The following is a 24,638-nucleotide window of genomic DNA, read 5'->3' as shown; positions in this document are numbered from 1 at the left end:
TGCAACCCCTTCCTAGCTGCAAATGAAGCCTTTTTTATGCTTTAATCATAGTAACCCATGACTGTCTGCCCACTTAAAAAAACCACACACCAATACCTGTGGCTTATTTGTCTCTGAATCATAGTCCAACCTGTGGAACAATCACCTTTTTAAATAAGAATGTGTTTCTTGCAATTTAACAGCTTTCCAGGTTAATATTGCCACCCAGCTTGCCACTGTCTGGCACCATTTATCTGAACCTGTCCAAGCTGCTGCATGTGGGCTCCAAGTGGAAAATATTAACTAGATTGTGCTATTTGCAGAAGAATGAGGCTGACAGCTAAAAAAGCTCAAGACTTGGCACTCAGAAGCAATACCAGGAATGAAGGCAGTTTTACATTATTCTGTATTATAGCTATTTTCCTGGTAAGAAATTTACATCTTCAGGAAGATTCTTGTCTGTGTGCCTTGTATCACACCAGTAATGGAAATAGAAATTTTTTTTTAATGCTCACATTGTGTATCTCACAGTCTGGTTTTCCCTCTGAATACTGGAAGTGTCTCTACTTTCATGACAAGATAAGTGACAGGTTTTAACTAGAAAAAGTAAGATTCCTTACTTTACCTGCTAGTATTTGTTATAGGAAGTGTCATCTGAACACATGAGAAGAAATAAATAAAAATCCAGGCACCCTTTACAGTGCAGAGCTGTCAGCAAGGAGAAAGTGGTGGAAGATTCTGTGTTTGCATTTTGGCAAGTCATTAACTTTTGGCAGAATATTTGGAAACAATGAAGAGAGTTCCCAGGAACATCTGCATTCAAAGGAATGGGTTCATTCACGTGTGTCCTGTGATCCCAGGTAACTGTGCTCCACATCCCAGAAGTTCTGGGATAGAGGCTGGTGTCTGAAGGAATGGGGTGACAGCCACAGCATTTGCTCCACTGTAAGATTTTCAGGGGCAGAGAGACAGAAGGCAGTTTCTCAGAGATTAACCATCTCCCTCTGCAATATGTCCTTGGCAACAATCAGTTCCAGAGGATTTGGTGAGAAACAAGAGACAAAACAAAACCCCTGTGCCTGGGCTTTTGCATTTCCACTTTTACATTGGTTAGAGGAGGAGTTGGAGCTGGAGAAGCCCCATTGCCAAGGTGCTCCAGCAGGACACTCCCAAAGCCACCAAAGTACAGAACAGGTCTCTCCACATGGACAGAAGACTCAAAGAAAACTTACCAAGAGGAAAAATGTTAGCACCTCCATCTAGTCAAGGTTCCCCCATGGAAATGAAGCAGCTTCTTCTGTCCTTATCCTCTCTCATCCCTCAAAACCAAACTCCTCTCTGCAAAACTCTTTCCCAGCTGCTAACAGAGGAGGGCCTCAGGGTATCTGAGCTACTTCTGGGTTCTCTGCAGGAAAAGAACCTGATGTAATTAGATTTAAATTAATCTCATAAGGTCCAAATCTTTATTAAAGAAAATTCTAGGATCTCAACATGCAAAAGAGCTGAAACTACAGATCTAAAAAAAAAGACAATTATGTCCAGGATATGACTTCATTTCAACTATTTTTATATTGAAAATGTTAGTGTCAAAAACACTGAACTATTCAGAGTACACAATTTTGCCTTTCAGTGCAATATTTACACAATGAAAACCAGTAATTCTCATACTTTCAACCAGTGCAAGTGTTTCAGCTTTTACATGTTTATTTGCTCACAATGTCCATGTATAATCATCCTTTATTTTCTCTGAAGTTTCTTTACATTCTACATTTTGCAGGGGCTCAGTTTTTAACAAAATTCCAGTGATAAAGCTTGTTGGCAAGTATGATCCAAAGTTAATCTGAGCAGTTATTGGATACTCCAAATGGAGAACAAACCTTATACTTAACAAACATGCACCTGGTAATAACAGCTGCAACCATACATAAAGATGAAAAATATATCAAACTAAGCCCCCCATCAAAGCATCTAAAATTAGAAATGTTGGAAAATACATTCATAAACAAGCTAATCTTGAAGAACCAGAATACATTCAAATAATTGGGAATGGTACATTTGACAAAATTAACCTACTTAGAGACAACTTAAACCCCCAATCATTCTAGAGAATGAATTCCTTCCCTAGATATTATTAGGATCAAGAAAAATCTGATTTACAGGAATATAAAGCAAGCATAAACTTTAAAAACATCAAGTCAATCAGACTCAATCATGAAATACAACCAGATTATGTCTTTTTGAATCACAGAATCTTGGAGGATTGCATTTAGAATTTTCTCAAATCATGTGTTTGTAAGAATGACAAAATTATAGAATCACAGAACATTAAGGGTTGGAAGATCATCTTGTCCCACCCCCCTGCCATGGCAGGGACACCTCCCACTGCCCCAGGCTGCTCCAACCCCAATGTCCAACCTGGCCTTGGGCACTGCCAGGGATCCAGGGGCAGCCACAGCTGCTCTGGGCACCCTGTGCCAAGGCCTCACCATGCTCAAAGTGAAAAATTTCTTAATATCTAACCTAAATTTCCCCTTTTCCAGTTTGTACCCATTCCCCCCTGTCCTGTCACTCCATTCCCTCACAGAGAGCTCCTTTCCAGCTTCCTTGCAGGTCTCTTCAGATTCTGAAAGGTGTTTTGAGGTTTCCACACAACCTTCTGCAGGATGAACACCCAATTTTCCCAGCCTGTCTCTCTAGGGGAGGTGCCCCAGTGCTCTTATCAATTTCGTGGCCTCTTCTGGACTCTCTCCAACAGAATTATACAAGGCACTGCATGGGCTCTGTTCCACTGGCTGCACTTTCACTGGGGAACCTGAAAAATTAAAAAAAAACTGGTAATAAATACCTGGACAGCAAGACACACACACATGTGTAAGACCACCTTTCAGCAGGGTAATTCTGGGACAGAATCCTCCATCTGTGCCACAGGCCCTTTCGGAGAAGCACAGTTAAGAAATTATGCAAGACCAACGAGTTTCTGCTTGGCTGAGAAGTAACTTAGTACACATGAGGAAAAAAAAAAAAGAAAATAAAAAAAAGAAGAAAGCTCAGGTTAGCTCCCCAAGTCCTCCCCTGGCAGCACAGCCAGCCTCACTGCACAAACTGGTTTATGGGAACAGATGCAAGTGCTTTCCCAGTTGTTTGTTCCCATCACCACAGCAGCCCCCGTGCCAGAGCAGTTGTCTGCACGGCAAACCAGAGCAGGGAACTCTTCCAAAGAGCTTTGCTGGGGTTTTGTGCTGGCTCACAAAGCCACATTCGCATCAGGGCACGAGTCCCTGAGTGAAAAAATCCCCACTCCTTTCACAAGTAGCTTCCCCGGTTTCCAAAGCTACCAAAAGAGCCAGCAATGACAAAACAAACCCCCAAGATCTGGAGAGGGGGAAAAGGAGCCAGACCCAGTAAGGTACATCTCCTTTCCTTATGTGGGTTTTAGCCCATTTGCAACAAAACCTTGGCAAAAAAGGCTTAAACGCATCCCTAAAAACATTCCAGGGATTCTACAGCTGCTTCAGAGTATTTGTGACTTAGGTGGGATATCTGAAAGCACACTGAAAACATGTATGGGATTAGATGCTAATCTCTAGAGCTGTCCTTAATGAAAAGATAAAGCGCCAGATTAGCCTTCGACAAAAACAAGAGGAATCTTGTAATTCTTAATTTCTATTTTAATACTTGCATTTTGACACATAAAGCCCTATTCAGGTATTTAATTCAAAGCGGATAATCACAATGAGAAGCCAGCCTAAAGCAATGATAATGGCCATTATGATTTTTTTTCAAATCAGCAGTTACAAAGGGGCTGAGCCAAAACCCACCGGGATCTGGGCTGTGTGTCCCTGGTGGCAACAGAGGGTGGTGGGCTGGCTTGGGAGGGGGACGGTGGTGGCCTTTGAGGGACTGTGGGTGGCTTGTGAGTGGGGTGGTGGTGGCTTTTGAGGGGTTGGAGAGTGGCTTTTGAGGGGAACAGTGGGTGGCTTTTGATGGGAACAATGGGCGGCTTTTGAGGGGGCCAGGAGTGGCTTTTGAGGGGTCTGAGGGTGGCTTTTGATGGGGACAGGGGTGGCTTTTGAGGGGGACAGTGGGTGGTTTTTGAGGGATACTGGGTGGCTTGGGAGGGGTTCTGTGGGTAGTGAATGGGATATTGGTGGCTTGGGGGAGTCAGTGACTTTTGATGTCACACAGTGGTGGCTTCTGAGGGGGACAGAAATGTGAGGGGTTGGGGGGTGGCTTGTGAGGGACACAGTGCGTGGCACAAGGCACGGTGCTTCTTCACAGACCGCATTGGGCCTAACCCCTACACCTAAAAAACCCCAATAATAGTAACAACAATAATAATAACAATCACCACAATAAAACCTCACGACGAAACAAGTACAAATGTCGGTGAATCGCGCACTAACGCGGCACGCGGGGTCCCCTCACACCCACAGCACACAGCCCGGGGGGGGCGTTGGAGGGTGCGGGTTACCAGAGCGGCACCTCCCGAACCCCTCTGTCCCCGCTACACGGACCCTCCGTGTGTGTGTCCCCTCCGTGTGTGTGTGTGTGCCCCCTCCGTGTGTTTGTGTGTCCCCTCCGTGTGTGTGTGTGTGTGCCCCCTCCGTGTGTGTGTGTCTGTCCCCTCCGTGTGTGTGTCCCCTCCATGTGTGTGTGTTCCCCCCCGTGCCGGGCCACCCCCACCCGCGCGGCGCCGGCTGCCGCTGCCTCAGTTTCCCTGCGGCGGGGCGGGCTGAGGGCGGCGGCCGTGGCGCTGCGGGCGGTGCTGCCCGCGCTGGAAGGCGGCCGGCCGGGCAGGCTGTCGGTCGGTCTGTCTGTCGGTCGGGTCGGGGGATCCCCGCTGCCGTCCCCGCTCCGTTTCCCCGTTCCCCCCGCCGTCCCCCCCCCCCGCCGCGCCGCCCCCTCGCCCCCCGCTCCCCCCCGGCCCGGCCAATCGCGGCGCCGCGCACGTGACGAGCGCTCCCCGCGATGACCTCATCCCTCGGTTGTGGGATGACGTCAAATTCAAGATGGATGGAATCACGGCGGCGGCGGCGGCAGCGCGGGCTGAGCCCTGAGCGGCGGCGCCGAGGGGGGCGAGCAGGGGGGGGCGGCGGACAGGGTGAGTAGCGCCCGCGTGTCGCGCCCGTCCCGGGGGCTGCCCGCGCCGCGCGGGTCTCCCCGCGCACAAATCCGTCTTTTCCTGACGTAACTCTGAGGTGTTTTTTTTTTTCCCTTTTTTTTTTTTTTTTTCCTCTTTCCTCCTTCTCCCCCCCCACCCCCTTCCTCCACCGAGCGGGGATGCGGCTCCGGCGCGCATGCGCCGGTTACGAAACTCTTCCCCCCGTCCTTGGCGGGGCGCGGCGCAGGCGCCCGGAGCGGGCGGGAGGTGCCCGCGGCCGCCGCCGCCACATCGCCCGCCCCGCCCGGGCCCGAGCCCCGAGGGGGAGGCGCGGGGGAAGCGCTCAGGGCGCATGAGCGCGGCCGGCAGCGATGGAAGGAAGGAAGGAAGGATGGATGGATGGATGGATGGAAGGAAGGCGGGGAGAGGCGGGTCGGGAGCGAGAGGGGGAGCGGGAAGAGGCGCGCCGCTCTCCGGCTTCTTGGGGCTGCGGCGCCTCAGGAGCCCGTTACCCGCTGCAGCGGGGCGTGAGGGCCGCGAGGGTCCGGCCGCCGCAGGGCGTGAGGGACCGGTGATGTGAGGGACGCTGGGGACCGGTGGTGTGAGGGAGACCAGGCACCGGTGCTGTGAGGGATACCAGGCACCCGTGGTGAGAAGGAGCGGCCGCCCGAGGGGTGTGAGCGACCGGCGGGCCGGCGCTTCCCCCGCCTCCGCCGGCGGCTCCGGGCTCTGCTCCCGCTGCCATCCGAGCTCTAGAACGAGAGGCGCCGGGAGGGCCGTGACTCGGGGGTGCCACGGCTCCTCCCCGGGGTCTCTGGAAGGGAGACGCGTTTCATCTCCCCCCAGCGAGGTCCCCGCGTGTCAGTGCAGGCAGGTACCAAACCTCATCAATGTCTGTCAGTCTAGAAAGGGGAGGATGGACCGGGCTCTGCTCGGTGGTGCCCGGCAATGCTGGGACCCGATGCACAGACATTCCGCCTCAACATAAGAACTTTGCTGTGCAATGACCGAGCACTGGACAGGTTGTCCAGAGAGGCTGTGGAGTCTCCCTCACTGGAGATATTCCAGAACATAATAACAATCTGGACACAATCCTGTGCCGTGTGCTCTGGGATGACCCTGCTGGAGCAGGGAGGTGGGAGCAGATGATCCATGGTGGTCCCTTCCAGCCTGACCCACTCTGTGGTTCTGTAAACAAAGTGTGGCTTGCTGCTCCGAGCACTCTTGGGCTGGATTATACATCAGAAGGATGAAGCACGTTTCACAGTCAGGTGGGGAAATCCTCAGTGGTGGGCTGTGCAGAAAGTTGTGGAAGATGTTTTACCTGGTCACAGCTATCAGAAAGAACTTTGCTATAAATCCTCTGTAAAATCCAAGCTGAAGTTATGTTCAGATTGGATGAGGCTCATGTAAATAAACAGAAGAAAAACTTCAAGGAGTTACTATTAGACAGGAAATAATTGTGGAGTGTGTGTGTACTGAGTAAGCTCATCTTAATAATTAAATAGCAATTGCTTTAGTAGCTCTTTTTTTTTTTTTGTAGTTGGACTCCCAGTGGAAGTAAGAGGTAGGTAGGCTGTACATACCTACAGAAGAGATTGTGTAATTCATCACAATCACAAAGCTTTTTGTGAATACACTGAATATCTTGTAGTTAAATTAAAATTAATGTTTTATCCTTAGATAAATTAATGTGAAACTAGATTTTTTTTAAATGTATTTTTGTACAGGAAGTCTTTTTGGTATTAAATCAGGAGTAGTCAGTGCACACTGCAGGTAAACCTAGTACTGTTTTATGTGTAGGTTTAGTGTTCTGTTCTGACTTTGCTCATGCTGACAAAAGTGCTCTGACTAAAATTTTCCACCAGCGTTATGGTGATCCTCTTGAGGGGAAGTTTGGAGCAAATTTAAGCAACTGTTTTTATAAACCTTGTTAGCAAAAAAAACCCCCCAAATTATGTGGCCATCTCTTGGGTGGAAGGGTTCTGACATCCCATTCTCTCAGATGTGTGTCTCACCCATATGCTGCAGAGTTGTAATTTCTTAAGAATATTGTGTTTACCTGTGGAAAGTCCACCCATCCTGGCTGGATTGTGACCATTTCAAGAGCTGTCATTTACATGTTCTCAGCAGGGGCTTGCAGGGAGATGTCACAAATTAGAACCTCTGGAGTTTTCAGCTGCAGAGCCAGACCAGGATTCCTTGGGGATTTCACCACTTGTGAGCTCCCCTGATTCTGCTGCAATGTTCCAGGTACCTTATCCTTTAGAACACCTTAGCATTCTTCTTGAATATAAAGCTGGCAGCAGCTTTTAGGGAGTTCCCAAAGTCCTTTTTGTGCTGTACATTCAGTGATAAATATGAACTTCTGTGCCTCCTGTTCCCATGTGTATGTTCCCAGTGCCAGGGTGATACTCTGCCACATCCATCTCGCACTGAGAACCCCCTGGATCAGTAGGAGCTGGATATTACTGAGAAATTACATTTTCTGAACTCATGGGGGTCTTTTTGTGTGTGTGATGCTAGAGAATATTTGCACTCAGAGAATTAAGTGCTCTGATCATCTGGCTGATCACACTTTCCTCAATATTGGTTAGGGGTAGATCAACCTTTGGATTTAAAAGGACAACTTGGCAGAAAGCCTTGAGCTTTCTTACTCTATTGAAGCTGTTTTGTTTGGAGCTTCAGGATGTGAAGCAGTTACTGTTAAAAACCAACCCTCTGGAGCTTTCAGGGTTTTGAAATTTGCTTTATCTGCAAAATGGTGATAACTTGAGTGTGTGACCAAGTGTGGACTCGGAGTGGAGAGGAAGCTGAGCTGTAATCAGCACAAGGTTTGCTCTGCACTGGGAGGGGCTGTGCTCTGAGTCACATGCTGCAGTTGCAATAATTTCAGCTCTCATTAAACTTTTGAGCAACTGAGCGCCTTCATTTTGAAATCTGTCTCATGTAACGATCTGGGATCCTCAGAAAGCAGCAAAAGTCTTCAGAAGCAGCAAAGTCATGGAAAGACTGCAACATGCCCTGCTTTAAAATAGGTGTTCTGTGCAGGGGGGGGTTCCCTTTCCTTCCCAAATATTTGTTGTAGTTTAATATTAGTCTTTGTACTGTAGTGTTTCCATTTTTCCCTGATAATATTAAAGACATCAGTTCTCTTCTATTTTCTTTCAATCAGCAGTGAAATAAAAAGAAATTTGTTGTCTTTTTTTATTGACTACTTTTTGCTGTTCTGGAACAGTTCAGGCCTATTTTGTGAACAGGGAAAGAAAGTGTTGGGCAAGTCTTCAATCTTCCTAAGCTCCTTTCATCCCCACCCCCATTCGTTCATCAGTCTTGCTGTCCATCACAAATATTAAAAGTATATAAATAAAATATATCACAAGTTTTAAAATCCTCTGGTCTTGATTGTTGAGGGGTTTTCCCTCTGAGATGCAGTGAAACACCACATCCTCCTTGTGAAAATTCTCTCCGTGTACTCTGTGATGAAAAGACATGAAAAATCCTTTGTCCAAATACATAATTTTTTAAACGCCACAAAACTTTTCCTTTGATAGTAATTTGTATACAACTAAATTGCATTCTTTGGGAAAAGAAGAAATATTTTTCCCTTTTTTGTCTGGCAGCATTAATCTCCTTCTCCAAGGTTTAGCCTACCTCAGGACTGAACAGTGTGAGTAACATTTAGGTTGCAATTCATCCTCATCAGCCTCTGACAAGGTGTGGTTACTGCAGGGACAGTTTTGACACAGGGCACAGTGAGTCTGCCCCTCACACATTTGTCTGCTCTGGACACATTTGTGAGTATCTTCAGAGATCTTCTAAAAAACGGAGTACTTGGGACAGTAAATATGCCTCACAAAGCCCCTTTTAATGCAAATTAGGAGCCATGGAAGGAAAAGCAGCAGTTACAGTGATTTCTAATCACTGCCACACTCTGTCATAACCAAAAGGAATTTGTTTACTCTGTACCAAGACATAACTGAGTACAGTCCTTCAGCTGTTGAGGTTAAGGGCCAAATTTCCTGGAAATCCAGTAAAAATATGACCATCTCAATTCTCATAAATACTTCTGAGGAGTAAAGAAAATACAGTGCTCTTGTTCATGGAGCTGGATTTTTAATTTATTTTTTTTAACCATATAAGACATAGCCTACCTTCAGTTGCTTGTGGACTGGAGTAAACTGAAATCTTCTACATGCTATTCAATGAGCTTGAAATCTCTTAAGGTAAAACTCAGCTAAAATTGCTGTTGTCTTTTCCTGTATCATCTTCCCAGTATCTTGGCCAGAATCAGTGATGGCTGAATAACATTTTCTTTGGATCCCTTCAGTGGGAGGAAGGTACCTGCATTCCCTGAATCATAACTTTCTCACTTGGAATTTTTTTAGGCTCAGCTTTTATATTCTGCATTTTTCAGATTAAATGTACGACTTTTCCCCCTCATGTCTCATTTTCTTAAAGAAACTTTAGTGTTAACACTAATTCTATTGATAGAATAGTACCTTACAGGGGTGTGTGGCTTCCCTTCCCATCCAAAATACACTGTGCCTGTAAAAAGCACCATTATAATCATAGAAATATGACCACAATTAGGGTTTGTCATGTTTACTACACTAGCAAAATTAAAAGCTGTATGTTGACAACTTTTTAATGTGAATTAGTCCAGTTAATGTGTCTCATCTAATAAAGCAGATGACTGAATATTACTCAATTTGATAAGTATATCTCAGCATTGCCAATAAAACAATAAAATCAATGGGTAGAAATAGTACAAGTGTACACATTTGGTCTACAATTCTTCAAATTTCAAGCATCTCTTACTAAAAAAATGACAAGAAGTCTTTCTGGACGTGAGATTTCTGTAGGTGTTTAAATTTGATGGCCATCAAGCCTTTCAGACTTGTCCCATCAGAGAGTTTATTTGCAACGTTACAAAGCAAACGTTGCTTTGTATTTTGCATTACAAAACAAACATTTCAAGGGAATGAAAAATTAAGTACTCCTAGGGAAAGGTGTTCTTAAACTTTTTAATATTTCGATTTAGTTAACAGCAATTTGGAGGCTGAGTTACACACCTTTTAGTCGAATCATGGAAGCCAGGACAAATATCAAATTGTGTTTGATGTGATTTAATCTTCACTAAATGTTTCAGGAGGAGCTTTGAGAGCTCCCAGCCAGCATTTCCCTGCCCTGTCCCTTCCATCCTGTCCCTGGATCCTGCCTGCTCTGAGCCAGCAGCCCTTCCTCAGAGGGGCAGGAGGGACACGGGCCGCTCCTTGCAGGAGTGATCCCTGCTCAGACTGCTCTGAGAGTAAGATGGAATTGCACCCTGAGCTGCTGCCGGGTTGTAAACAAGAATGGCAATGACAAGAGGGGCTTTGTGCGCTGACATTCTGTAGTTTGCTGCACGTCAGGGGGAGCTATTTTAAGTGTCAGAACGTGAAACTGAGGCTATGATCTGAATGTGAAAAGTAGCCTCTAATTTCTGAGCCAGTTTCACGTCTGTGTCAGGTTAGCTGCTAATTATCTGTCTAGAGCGTAGGGCAAAATAGACTGCAGAATATTCAAACTGAAAGGAGGTTTAGATTAGATATTAGAAAAAAATTCTCTACTGTGAGGGTGGTGAGGCACTGGCACAGATTGCCCCACTTCCCCCCCTGGAAGTGTTCAAGCCAGGCTGGATGGGGCTCTGAGGAACCTGCTCTCTGCCCATGGCAGGGGGGTTAGAACTGGTCCCTTCCCAAACCATTCTGTGATTCTATGATTATAAAATTTCTTCTCTTTCTCTCCCTAAATTTCTGCTTTTATATGTGTGGAGGATAAACAGGTAGAAATGAGTCCATCAGTTTCACACACTGGCAAGCATGTTATTAATCTGATTTTATGCCTGTCTTCATGCCAGTGAGTCTCTCTGTGCTGCTGACCTATTGGAAATGAGAAACGTTTGTCTTCATGGAGAGTTCACAGTGCTGTCTGCAGTGGAAAACAGCCATAGCAGTGAGATCTCATTTCATTAAATCCAGGAAGACAGAACCCCCAAACTTGCAGCAAGAGATTATTTAAGTATTTAGGGAGAAAAAGATTCTAGAAATGCAAACAATATTCCTATGTGGATTTACAGCTTTTACCTACAGGTTTTGGGGGTATATAGGGGGATGTGTAAATCTGTCTGTGCTGTGGAAGAATATCTGTGTTGCAAAGGCTGTTGATGGGAGAAAAGACATTTTATAAACTGTTGTCAAATTCAAATCATAAAATCCAGCATAGGGTCCTTGAGTAGAATCTTCAGCAGTGGAGGTTCCTTTTTCATCTGGACTTGTGACAGACAAGTAGGGGACCTTTCTACTCTTCTGGTGTCTAAAACAGCACCAGAATTGTCAGAGCCATCAGATCCTCAGCAAAGCACTCAAATGAATGCAATATTCCTGCATTTTCCAGGGGATGCCTCAGGAAGTCACTTGTATTTTTTTGGCTGAGTCTTATAATCCACATTTCTTTGCTTTCTTTAGTGGGTTTGTCCCTGCCGTGCTTCTTGTGTGTTTTACCTGTTTAACCCCTGTTCAGTGTCTGTCTCTTCTGTGTGTTTTCTCCTTCATCCTCACATTCTCTGCTTCCCCCTGCTCCTCCTCGCAGCCCTGGCACCTCCTTGCTGCAATGTTGCATCTCAGGGATGGTTTCAGAGCATCCCCTTTCCCACTGCCCCCCAGCACGCTGTTAACAGAGCTTCAGCTGACAGGGATTTCCTTATTGTGGAAGGCAGAAGGCAACATCAACACCTCTTAGTTGCTCATGTATTTGAGGCTGCAGCTTGCACTGAAACCACACATAAATATCTGCCTGATTCTGTCTAGGATGTTTCAGCTGTAAAGTTGGTGGCTCTGTTGTTTCTAAAGGTGAAATTTCAGATGGAGGAAGCTGATGGAACAACTTCCTGACAAAGAATGAATGGGCAGCTGCCTGGCTCCTCTTGTGGGAACCCTGATGCTCATTTGGCCTCTCAGTGAGCTGATTAAGCTGCCTATCCTAGAAAATAGCAAACAGATCTAAAATTCTGGAATTATTTTATTTATTTTTGTTCCCTGCCTAATTTTAAGGACTTGAATTGAACTCACTGGGAGATCAAATAAGCAGAGCTGGTGAAAGGAAAAGGCACAGGGCTGGGAGGAGATGTGAGAGTAAGGAGCAGAGGAAAGGAAGGGGAGCTACCACTTCAAAGGGAGGTTGCTATTGAAGATCAAGAAACTATTGGGCCTAAGATTAAGCTTTTTCACCCTTCCCTTGTGAAGAGCTCTCCTGAGATTTTTTTCATTTTACAAAGGTTATTTTGAAATAGTGGAGGCATCTTTTTCTGTCCTTGTTCAAAATATAACATAAAAACAATGTTATACCAAATATGGTATTTAGGCTTTTGAAATCTAGTGTTCTGAGATCAGTGGAGGGCTGTTGAAGGAGGGAATTAGAGGCTGGAACATCTCCCTTACAAGGAAAGGCTCAGGGAGCTGGGCATGTTCAACCTGGAGAAGGGATGACTGAGAGGGCACCTCTTTAATGTGTATAAATATCTAAAGGGGCAGGGGCAAGAGGGTGGAGCAGGCTCTGCTCCATGGTGCCCAGGAACAGGACAAGAGGGAATGGGCAGAGCTGATGCCCAGGAGGTTCCCCCTGAACATGAGGAAGAACTTCCCTGTGCAGTGACAGAGAACTGGGACAGATTGTCCAGAGAGGCTGTGGAGTCTGCCTTGCTGGAGTTATTCCAGATTCATCTGGACACAATCCTGTGCTGTGTGCTCTGGGATGGCCCTGCTGGAGCAGGGGGTTGGACCTGGTGACCCACTGTGGTTCCTTCCAGCCTGACCCATCTGTGATTCTGTGAAGGCTGACACTAAAATCTCTTTGTGGCTTCTGGGAGGTTCCTGCTGCACTGGCCCTTCCTGGGTCTGGAGTCAAAACTTAGTCACTGTTCCTCCTGAGGACCAGCAGCTGCTGTGGCATGAGGCACCTGCCACCAGACTGTGGGAGATTTCCTGATGTGCTCCTGCTGTTTCCATGATGTCACCTGAACATCATGGAAGAAAAGTAGAAAGCTTTGTTTCCAGTCAGTAGTGAAGGTGGCTGGAAAAAAAGGGTTAGAGAGAATAAAAGCAGATTATCTGGAGGAAAGATCTGAGGTAGCTAACCACAAAACAATCTACAGCTGAGAAGTAGGAGTACTCAAACACCTGGAACCAAATCTGGTGTTACAGGAGACTGCCAGGTTCGTGTATCTACGCAAGCTTTTGTGTGGGGCTAAGCACAGGCAGCCAAGCACTGGCTTTGGGGAACCAGTTCTTGCCTCCTGTGGCTGTTCTATTGCTGCCTCTTCAGTTATGCCAATGCAGTAGTTCCTGATGTGGTTCACATCAGCAAAAAAAATCGACCAGCATTTGAAAAGAAATAATGTTGGGTGTTTATTTATTGTCTGTTCTGCTACGTCATACGGGCCTGCAAATATTTGTACTGGCACAGCTGAAGGAGGAGTGACCTGCAGTGTGCAGGTAAGGTGAACACAAGAGAGCAGGGATGACTTGGATCAACTTTGTTATTGAAAAGTGTTCATGTAGTGAAATTTTAACACATTCTACTCTGACTCGGGTATTCTTTGGGTTGATTTTTTTTCTACTTCTAAATATTTCAGGCTTTCACATGATCTGGGTAAATGTCTTAAAATGGCTCTGCAAAACAGTCCTGGTGGTTTTTTTGCTATTGTTTGTTTAATTTCTGCCTGTTGTGTCTAAAGGCTATTAAGCTGAAAGTCAAGCCCTTGAATTAGGAAATACCAGGATTAAAGCTGCCTTTGGAGGATTGATTTGGTCCTTTGCCATTTGTGTACGTTGCAGCCTTGGTTACTGTTAAAGTGACAGAGTTAAATTGCACCCTGAGTGACTGCAGGGGTGTTTATGTCTGCGGTGTTTCATGTGATGATTTGAAGTTGTTGTAGGAATGAAGAAGGAAACTGTGGCCAGAAGGATGGGAGACTGCTGGATTCTGCTTTAGTCCTGCAGATTTTACACACTGCACTGCTGGGTTATGTGGGCAGAGGGACACATAGTAATTACATGGTGTTTACTCTGCCAGTTTGAAAAACACAAGGGCAAAGCAGATTAAAACGAAAGATCTTAAGATATTTCAAAACATTTGACTAATACTGTATTTCCACTGTGTCCTTGAAGTGTGGGTTGTGCAGCAGCTTCTATTGGGTGTCTCTACACCACAGTTAAAAGTTTCCTAAGCTCTGTTGATCTGCTACCTCCATTTACCTTCTGCAACTTGCATTCCAGAGGAATCACTTGAGTTTGGAAACTCACTTTCTTCCAGGTGAAGGGAAAGATGCTCTCCTGGAGCACTTACAACTCTGTAATTGTTAATGGGTGCTCAGACCATGAAACTGGATTAGGGCCAGCCACACTCTGCCACTTTAAATTGCAGTGGCATCCACAAAGGAGGAGGGTAGTGAACCACCATCCTCACACCCCCACCTCCATCCTCCCAGTGTTCTTAAGTAAAACATAGAAAGCAAAGCAAACCAGATTGCTTTCTCAAATTGAGATTGACTGCACTGCTTTTTACAGATGGAGGTGTGGGGGAATTATGCATTATAGCTATCTAAGGTGAATTAAGGATAAATTACTGTTTATGAAATGACACTGCAAGGCACTGAAATACTCAGTAAAGACTGATCTGGTGAGGAAACAGCATTCTGGTTTTGCTGTTGCCATGTCACTATGAACTCATTTGGTATTTTTAGGTGTAGAAGTGGTAGCTCAGTCCTTGATAAGATCAGTGCCCTGAGACACTGCATGCAGCATCCTTTATGTCATTTCTCAATAATCCCAATTCAGACTTTGATCACTTATTTATACCCATTAGTTTTAAGATTTACCATCCTCATTTGTTAACCATGGGGTTGTAGCTTCTCAGCACTGTTTGGTTATTTTGATAAACTTTACAGTTTTGCTTGTAAGCTGGTAAACAATGAAACCTTTTTGTTGTAGTTGCATATATCATGTACAAATGAAACTAAAAAGTAGTTTCTCAAATCAGCTGTAAAAGTAAGAGAATTGGGTTTTTTTTAACAGACACTGACTTGTTTTACAACCACCATGGAAGTAGTATAGAGAGTGTCCATGAAAAAAATAAGAGAATTGAATATTGTTGATTTCTCTATGTGTGTTCTTGTGCACAGATATATAAATTGCAACTCCTGCCATTGAATTTCTTTGTTTAACTTAAAACCTGGTTATCTTTTGTTAAACTCTCATCAGGAGCAGTATATTGAGTTATCAAGACATACCAAGTATGGAACGGGCTGTGTTTTGAAGCACATGCATCATGGAGATTTCTGCAGTGCAGATTAATTTGTCCTTATTGTACTCTTGGATGCAGCCAAGGGTAACTGTTCCTCAGATATATGGGTTATGGGCATAAAGTGCTCTAATGCTAATGAATGAAATGGGGATTTCAGTTCTCTGAGTGCTTTTCATCCTGAGCAAAGCAATGCAGGGATACTTCAGTGAAAACTGACATTTCCCAGAAACCAGATCCTGCCAGTGCACTTTTAAGTGGCACATACAGTTAGAAGTAGATATTAACAGCACTTATTAAGCATAAGTAAACACGATGAATTTAGATTACAGACAATAATGCTGTTTCCTTTTCCCTTCCCAGTATTAATGCCTTTTCCATCATCCTATTAAAAGTGACAACAAAATCCCCTAAATTTGTCTAGTCAGCAGGGGGCTGTCAGGGTTGCTCAGCCTCAGAAAGGTGAGTTGCTATAACTAAGCTTTATATACCTGATCCAAGAGTCCAGAGTTTATCAGTCCAGTTGTCAAGATAGATCTTTATAGAGCTAAAGCAGAGAAAAAGATGATCAAGAGTGAAATGACTGAACTGTTCCTCCCTGTGGTGAGGTGTATTACAGGAAGAGAACACAGCCCATCCATCCATCCATCCATCCATCCATCCATCCATCCATCCATCCATCCCCCAGTTAGTTAGGTGCAATATCCTTGGTGTAAGATTAGCAATTAAAAGGATATTTGACAGTGGGCAGATAAGCTGGTTCTTCCCATGCCTGTGCTATTTTGGAGCTACCAGTGGTGTTTCATTCCCAAACCTTTCCTCCACACAAGCTGTTTCTTTAATTGCTGTTTGATGGTGGTTTAGCCAGTTTACAAAGTACAGGAGATGTGTTTACTTTGTCTCTAACAGTTCATATAAGGCAACCACCTACAGCTTTGTTGTTGTTGTTCTTTTTCAGGGACATCAGAATCATGGAGGGGCTCTTGCATTACATAAATCCAGCACATGCCATTTCCCTCCTGAGCACCCTGAACGAGGAGCGTCTCAAGGGACAGCTGTGTGACGTTGTGCTGATCGTAGGAGACCAGAAATTCCGAGCTCATAAGAATGTTCTGGCTGCCAGCAGTGAATATTTCCAGACTCTGTTCACAAATAAGGAGAATGAGTCTCAGTCAGTGTTTCAGCTCGACTTTTGCGAGCCAGATGCTTTTGATAATGTGTTGAACTACATTTATTCTTCATCCTTGTTCATTGAGAAAGGCAGCCTTGCAGCTGTGCAAGAACTGGGCTACAGCCTTGGAATATCTTTTCTTACAAACATTGTCTCCAAGAATCCTCAAGCTCCTTTTCCTTCTTGTCCTATGAAAAAAATACTCTACCAAGATGAAGATGAAAGTAGTTCTCAGAAGAGAAGTGTCATCGTCTGTCAGAACAGAGTTGAAGCACAAGCGAAAAGCGTAAATCAAACACAACACGACTTAAGCCATACTCCTAAACCTTCACCCTCTGTGGCTGTCAAAGCCGGCAGCAGACCACAGGTAACAAAACCAACTGAAACCCTTCACAACTTAGCACTGACTGAAAGGAGGTGGCTGAAAGAAGGCCCTGTGAGCTATACAAAGGTTCATGAAACTTCTGGAACCGTGGAGGATCAGAGCAGAGGTGCTTTAGTGAAAAGGACAATGGTACTGCCTCAGATGTCTTTGGCAGAGAAAGAAATGGCAAGTGGTGAGCCAGGAAGCAGCGCTCAGCTTCTGAGAGGAAAAGTGGCAGAGATGTCATTGAAAAGACCACGTCCACCAGTCTTGTCTCTGCGTGGGGCAGCAGAATCCACGTTTCTGTTGCGAGAGGCAGGAAAAGGAAATGGTCAAGGGGAAGACAGGAATTTGCTCTACTACTCCAAGTTAGGGCTGGTAATCCCATCTAGTGGGTCTGGCCCAGAAAACCAAAGTATTGACAGAAGTGGGCCCCTTGTAAAAAGTCTCCTTCGAAGGTCGCTGTCCATGGACAGCCAGGTTCCTATTTACTCACCTTCTGTTGACCTAAAACCTGCACAGGTATCCTCATGCTCCTCACCGGGAACTAACGATTCCCAGAAGACATTTAATGTTGCATCCCAAAAGTCATCCTCGAAAGAGTCATCGGAGAAGTCGGCCTTGGATGAGAAGCCACAGGTAATACACCCACATCGCCTTAGGTCTTTCAGTGCCTCTCAGTCAACGGATCGGGAGGTGGCTTCCCCTCTCTCGGAGGTGAGGATCAAAACTGAGCCCAGCAGTCCCCTCTCAGATCCTGCTGACATCATACGAGTCACAGTGGGCGATGCTGCAGCATCGGCAAACAAAGACTTTGCTTTTAAAACTGAGGATGACCGTAAGGAACCAAGCGGACTTCCAGCCAAAAGGAGGTTCCAGGATGATCGGAGGCTACCGTTCAAGAAGCTGAAGGCGGATGAGCGGGGTTCTCCTGGCTCAGAAGAGAACTTTGAGGAAGGCTCCAGCCCCACGCACCTTGATGCCGATTTCCCTGATTCTGATGTCAGCAAAGATGAATACAGCGAGATGGAAGAAGCAAGACCAAATAAAAAATTTAAATGTAAACACTGCCTTAAAATTTTCAGATCAACAGCAGGTCTTCACCGCCATGTTAACATGTATCACAATCCAGAGAAGCCCTATGCTTGTGACATCTGCCACAAGAGATTCCACACCAATTTCAAAGTGTGGACGCACTGCCAGACACAACATGGAATCGTGAAGAATCCCTCACCAGCTTCCAGTTCACACGCCCTTTTGGATGAAAAATTCCAAAGAAAACTGATCGATATAGTGAGGGAGAGAGAAATCAAAAAAGCTCTGATTGTGAAACTGAGACGTGGCAAGCAGAGCTTTCAGGGCCAGTCGGCTTCCCAAGCACAACAAGTCATCAAAAGGAATTTAAGGTCGAGAACCAAAGGAGCCTATATTTGTACCTACTGTGGGAAAGCTTATCGTTTCCTCTCCCAGTTCAAACAGCACATAAAAATGCACCCTGGGGAGAAGCCCATTGGAGGGAATAAGGCTCCTAAGCAGAAAGATCACATTCATATTGAAAACCCAGTGGAAAACAAGGAGGTTTATCAGTGCCGTCTCTGCAATGCCAAGCTCTCCTCGCTTATTGAACAGGGAAACCACGAGCGGCTCTGTAGGAACGCCACTGTCTGTCCTTACTGCAGCCTTAGGTTTTCTTCTCCAGAGCTGAAGCACGAGCATGAGAGCAAGTGTGAGTACAAGAAGCTGACTTGCCTTGAGTGCATGCGTACCTTCAAATCATCCTTCAGCATCTGGCGCCATCAGGTTGAAGTTCACAATCAGAACACAATGGCTCCATCAGAGAACTTCTCTTTGCCTCTCATGGATCACAATGGAGAAGTCACCAGTTCCTCTCGGCTGCCTCCGCAGTCGGAATCCAATAAAATGAACAATTTTGTTGCTGCAAAGGAGGACGGCGTGTTCAGTGATTCGTCAGAACAAATCAATTTTGATTCTGAAGACTCTTCATGCCTGCCTGAAGACTTAAGTGTTTCCAAGCAGTTTAAGATCCAGATCAAAGAAGAGCCTGCAGATGACATAGAGGACGAGGTCACCGAAACGAGCAGGGAACCCAAGGACGTAGTCTCCAAGAAAGATCCCAGTTTGTGGCCCTGTGAGAAGTGTGGGAAGATTTTCACCTTACGCAAGCAGCTGGAGCGCCACCAGGAGCTCCTGTGCTCGGTGAAGCCCTTTATTTGCCACGTGTGCAACAAGGCCTTCCGAACGAATTTCCGCCTCTGGAGCCACTTCCAGTCTCACATGTCCCAGGCTGCAGAGGAGTCCACAAATAAAGAGCCTGAGATATGTCCACCAGCTAATTCCCCGTCACCCCCACCCTTACCCCCACCCCCTCCACTCCCCAAAATCCAGCCTTTGGAGCCCGACAGCCCCACGGGCTTGCCGGAGAGCTCCGGTACTACTGAGAAGCTCTTTGTGCCGCAGGAGTCGGACACGCTCTTCTACCACGCCCCGCCGCTCTCGGCAATCACCTTCAAGAGACAGTACATGTGCAAACTCTGCCACAGGACTTTCAAAACAGCTTTCAGCCTCTGGAGCCACGAACAGACACACAATTAGCTTTAACAGAAGCCTTGCAGAGCTGGTTTGGGGGGGCTGTGTTCAGGATCTCAGAGGCCTGCCACATAGACTACAAGTTTAAGAGGATCAAAAGGATGATGATGATGATGGAAAATCTGGAATTTGTGATGCTGCTTGGATTTGAAGATTAGGGAAAATTATAACTTGGTTAGTAGGTAGAAAGCAGAGTAATTTAAAATATTGTGGTCTGGGATCTAATAGTAAGAGAATAAATTTTATTTTATTTCATTTGACACTGAAATACAATTGCATCTGGATTGTATGCATGGATCTTCATCCCGTGATGTTGGTGTGTGCGTGTGTATTATATATAAAGTTACATATTAAATGAAAGAGAAACAACAATTTGGATTCTAACTGTGAGTGTGAAGGTTCTACTTATAGTAGTGAAATACTGTAACAAACATCATAATTTGTTTTTCAAAAAGAAACCAACACACACAAGCTCCATGTAAGTGGTTGCCATGCACTGGCAGTTTGGGAGGAAGTGGATGGAGTGTCTTGCTGTATTGACTTAGGTCTTAGAAACCTTTAGCAATAACAAATAAACCTCAAGTTTGAGTAATCTTGATGTTATTGGATACGAATGTTTGCTATTTTAAGGGAACATAGATTTGTTTCGTTGTTGTATGGAACTTGTGCAAATTAAAATAGAATCTAAAGTCAGCAATATTATTAAGATTTTATATAAGAAGTAGCAGCAAGCCTGCTTTTCAGCCATTTAATTATAACTTTCTAAGGAAAATTGAGAGAGGGGGTACTTTGCTTTATATAATGTCCCAAAGACTAATTTCCTATGGATACTTGGGTAGCTGAAGTCATTGTGTAACAGCCATCATAATGCAAATGGTACTGTTTATAACATGAACTGAGGTTGAATGGATGTCAGACAAGTTTCATAGTTTTGTTTCCACTATTTGTACAACTGTTTGTAATTTTAACTACAAAGGAATGTATAACTATTAAATCATCAAGAGAGAGCTCGTTAAGGGACAGAAGATGAGTTGTGTTTCTAAACACAAGTAATAAGCTCAGCCATGAAGTACAAAGATATGTTTTAACAAAACCTAAAAATGTAAATATTTATATAGACACCTGTATAAATGAAGAAGTATGTATTTGAAATTTGTATTAAGCGTACATATCCAGCTCAAAGCAGAGGAGAAAATCACACTACAATCACTGCATTTTATGGATACAATGCATATAGAGTAGTTCTTTCTGCTGCTTTACTCATATGTGACTGTGTTGCAATTTTCCAATTTGTTGAAAATTGTGGTAATAATGGGCTGCAGATATTCTGTGTGCTTCCATTATTTTACCTCAAATGGCAACTGGAGCATTTAGTGTAAGTAGGATCACACATATTTACCAGGAGCTATAGTAAGGGTCCAATTTTTTCTGTAAGTCAAGGAAATATTTACCCAGAAGTAGGAGGTGAACCAACAGTGAGAAATTATTTTGCTAGAATTTTAACTTAGTGGAGGGGTGGTGGGTTGGAGTGAATATAAACGATGCAAACTGTGTTTATGATCCTGACCAACATTCCCCCTGCATGCAGGGTTGGGAGAAGGGGGATGTAATTCCACCCTGCTGAGTCAGAGCCCAGTCTGTGTCCACTGACACCAGCAGGAGTTTGGTCACCAGTTTCAGGGGGAGCAGGAGTGAGGCTTGAATTCCCTGTGTAACCATGTGTGTAACTGTTTTTTCAGTATCCCAAGTTCAAAAGCTAGAATTGCAAGCTGATGCTGAGATTCAGCAAAATCAAGCACAAGTGTAACTCTGAGAATCTGAGGATGGGCACCCTTAGGCACACACCAGATTTTTCTCAGTGAATGCCAAGTGTGCCACCATTTTTTTTTCCCAACAGATATTTAACTATTTTTCCTGTATGTGAAGTTTGAAAGAATTAGCTCAGGATGGACCCCTGATTTTTTTTCAGCTACCAAAAAAATTGCAATGTTAGTTTCAAGCCTCTTCTGCTTTGTTTTTCTTATGGTCTAAAATTGCTACTAGACCCCTCTGAAAGTAACATGTTGTTCTTTTTTGTCCTCTTTCAGGCAAACTGTGGCTGAGTATGATTAGGCTAATCTGCTTGAGTATCAGTTAAACTCTTTCAGTGGCATTGCAGTTAAAACAAGGTACTTGCTTAATAGTGACATTTCCAGTTACTGACTTTTTTATTCCACCTAATAAAACTATAAATTTCTTTCTTACCAGAAACAATTTCAGAATAAAATGGTTATTGCACTTAAACCTGGTTTTAAAAATCAGAGAAACGTAAAGCCTTGCTAAGTACCCTTTATATATGTTTTAAAAAAATCTGTGTGTATAAAATATGAACGTGTTTTTTGTAGAATGGTTCCTAAGTTTTCCCCAGTGATTCCTCTGCACAACAGCCTGAAAGTTGAGCTACAGCCTTTTAAAATTCAGTGTGCTTTCTGAAGGAAGGTGGCAACCAGCTCAGCTGGGTCACAGCCATCTCACTTCCAGCTGGGATTCTGCTCTGTGCTGTGATGATAAATTCTACACACTTTAAATCAAAACCTTGTGCAACATCTTTGAAGAAACCCTAACCCCTTTTCCTAGTGTACTAGGTATTATAAACAATCCATGAAATATTTTTGGTCTAAGTAGCCTCCTAAGTTTTTCTTCAGTTGCTTTGGTTTTGAGGGGGTTTTTAAAGTTTTGTTTTCCACTTTGAGTGTGTTCTGTGTGATTTTTTTTTTTTTTTTTTTTACATTTGGTTCCTGTTGTTTAGTAAAGGAATTCAGGATCTCTAAAATTTAAATATGAGATGTTTATATAGCAGTTCTGGTTTTCTATTAGCTTTTATACAGTATCTTAAAAAGCCCTTGATAGAAGTGTTTATTTTGGAGGATACGGAATAAATATGCTTCCACTTATATAACTTTAATATATGTCTTAAAATTTAAATTATGGGAAAAAATGTTAGTTGCTTGTTTATAAATAAAGGTCTTTTGAAGAGTGTCTAGTTTGGCCACAGCCAAAATAAAAGGCAAATTTATTGATGCAAAAGCCTGTTTTCATCATATTTTGTTTAATTTTATAGCTGTGTATTGAAGTGACAAAAAGTTAGAGGTCTTGTTAAATATAAAAAAGTGTTTTGCTTTTTTTTCTAAAATTTGTGACAGGAACGTGCAGATGTTTTAATATATAGATTAGAATCTATAATTCTGTCCTTTTTTTTGCTATTTTTATAACCTATCAGATAAATCTCAGAGAACTATCCTGCTTCAGTGGGAGTGGAAACTAGTGTTGCATTTCAGGGGAGCAGTGTTGAGCCATGAAATATATTTTGATTTGGGACTTTTTTTTCCTTTCAGGCACTGTGTTGGCAAAGCCTCTAAGTCTATCTTAAGTCCAATAAGATCAGTCTTATTTTTTTTTTCTTAAATTGTTCTGTGCAAGTTCTTTGCTGAATTGGGACCACGACCAACCTTGAAAGTGAGCAATGGCAGCAAAAACAGGAACTGGTGACAGAAATGTCTCTAGTTTTGGGTTATTGGTAGGGGAGAGGGAAACACCCCATGGCAGGTGATGGAGGAGATAACCTGATGGAGAGGGTGAGCCCAGAGTTTGTCTGGGCTGTTCCAAAAATGAGATGTTGCATTATCTGTGACCCCAAGCAGCTCTAAGAGGCAAGGCAGGAATATCCAGGAGGTTTTTTTGCCTGATGTTGTTCGTTTTCCCCAAGTGGGACACGTGGGTTTGCTCCAAAGCTCTGCGTGTTCTCTCTTGCTGTTCCAAGCTTCCAGTGTTGAAATGAGTTCCTCCCATGGGATAAGGACAGACTATGCCTAATTTCTTGGCTCTAACAGTGAGACTGCAAATATCTGGCATGAGCCTCTAATCTGGCATGTGCCTATACTGTTCAATAAAATTGTTTACATTTTCCTACCAGAAGATTTAGGTAAAAATCAAAACAAGCTTAGGGGGTTGGTTTTTGTTGGAGTTTTTTTTATCTGTTTGTTTTGGTTGGGGGTTTTTTTAGTGTTGCTGTTATTGAATCAGTGTTAAAATATTTTTTTTCTGTTGTTGCTGAACACAGCCTGATAGTATTTTTAATGTTATTGAGTCTTGTTTATTTAAAATGACTTGTGAAAAACTGTACTGTAACTGCTCTACAAAAAGGGACACTATCAAGAGAAAGGCTGGATACAGAAAATGAACATACCTGTATTAGAAATACTTTATATTAATAAATAATATTAAAGAATTTAAAAACAAATTCAGTCATAACACTTGAGCTGCTTGGGCATGAAAATTCTATTATGGGCAGCCTCAGTTCTTGTGAGGATGTCTGAAAAATGTAACTGGATTCTGTGAGTTGAGCTGATTTTTCATGTTGCTTTTCCTCTCACTATTCCAGAATAAAGGACTCAATCCTTTTTTTTCCTTTTCCAGACTCTCAGTGATACACGTTATCTTTTCAAGATACAAGCCTCCCACTATTGCAGCAGCAGCTTTAATTCATATATGTCCAGAAAAATCAGAACAAACCCTCTTTTCAGCGTTAAGTGCAAAATACACAAAGTACATATTTTAAGGCTTATTCTTGACAGTGTCCCTTTCTAAAAAGCAGGAAAATGGGATCACTTTAAGTGCTTGGGTACAGGGGAATAGTTTCCTACTAGAAATTGGAATTATCCAATATATTTTCTAGAGAGTTTTCCGGTTAGTTACACGAATCACTTGTCATTTTAAAGGATTATAGAAGTAAGACAAGCAACTCTGGGTTTATAATCCTGTATACCTTATACATTCTATATCTGTTCAATACACCAGGATGGGTTTTTACTTTTTTTAGGACTGAGACTTAATAGCTTAAGGCAACTTTTTCTTTAATGTAATGTAAATCCATTGCTGCTTTGTACAACTTTTTCTACTGTGTGTTTTCTTTACTTAGATCTTGACTAAGAAATGTTGACGTCCAATAAACTTACACTTTGTTTCTTTTGAGTCACTGTGTCTTCTACTGGAATCTCTTGGCAGAGGGTGGTGTTATTGTACAAACCATTGTGTCT

The 24,638-nt window shown here is 43.7% G+C and overlaps 1 protein-coding gene and 1 long non-coding RNA gene across 3 annotated transcripts; one reads left to right on the top strand and one right to left on the bottom strand.

Annotated features, from left to right (window-relative positions):
• Positions 1-1,529: 1,529 nt before the first annotated feature.
• Positions 1,530-5,211, bottom strand: LOC129133076 (uncharacterized). The gene is made up of 2 exons (XR_013179765.1): positions 4,953-5,211; positions 1,530-2,791 (listed from the first exon to the last, which is right to left on the bottom strand). It is a non-coding gene; the product is annotated as an uncharacterized LOC129133076 (long non-coding RNA).
• ZBTB21 (zinc finger and BTB domain containing 21) lies at positions 4,619-24,573 on the top strand. Of its 2 annotated transcripts, none has more exons than XM_054652655.2 (2): positions 4,619-5,080; positions 16,380-24,573. In XM_054652655.2, exon 2 carries the CDS (start codon positions 16,393-16,395, stop codon positions 19,567-19,569), a length of 3,177 nt encoding a protein of 1,058 aa, XP_054508630.1. In that variant the 5' UTR covers positions 4,619-5,080; positions 16,380-16,392; the 3' UTR covers positions 19,570-24,573. The 2 variants fall into 2 exon arrangements, with proteins under 2 accessions (XP_054508630.1, XP_077027265.1); XM_077171150.1 differs by lacking the exon at positions 4,619-5,080 and adding an exon at positions 10,850-15,883.
• Positions 24,574-24,638: the final 65 nt, after the last annotated feature.

The sequence above is a fragment of the Agelaius phoeniceus genome, chromosome 2 (genome assembly GCF_051311805.1).
Source record: "Agelaius phoeniceus isolate bAgePho1 chromosome 2, bAgePho1.hap1, whole genome shotgun sequence".
In the NCBI taxonomy this organism is placed as follows: domain Eukaryota; kingdom Metazoa; phylum Chordata; class Aves; order Passeriformes; family Icteridae; genus Agelaius; species Agelaius phoeniceus.
The sequence above is the reverse complement of the archived record's forward strand: the minus strand, read 5'-3'. Positions and strand labels throughout refer to the sequence as shown.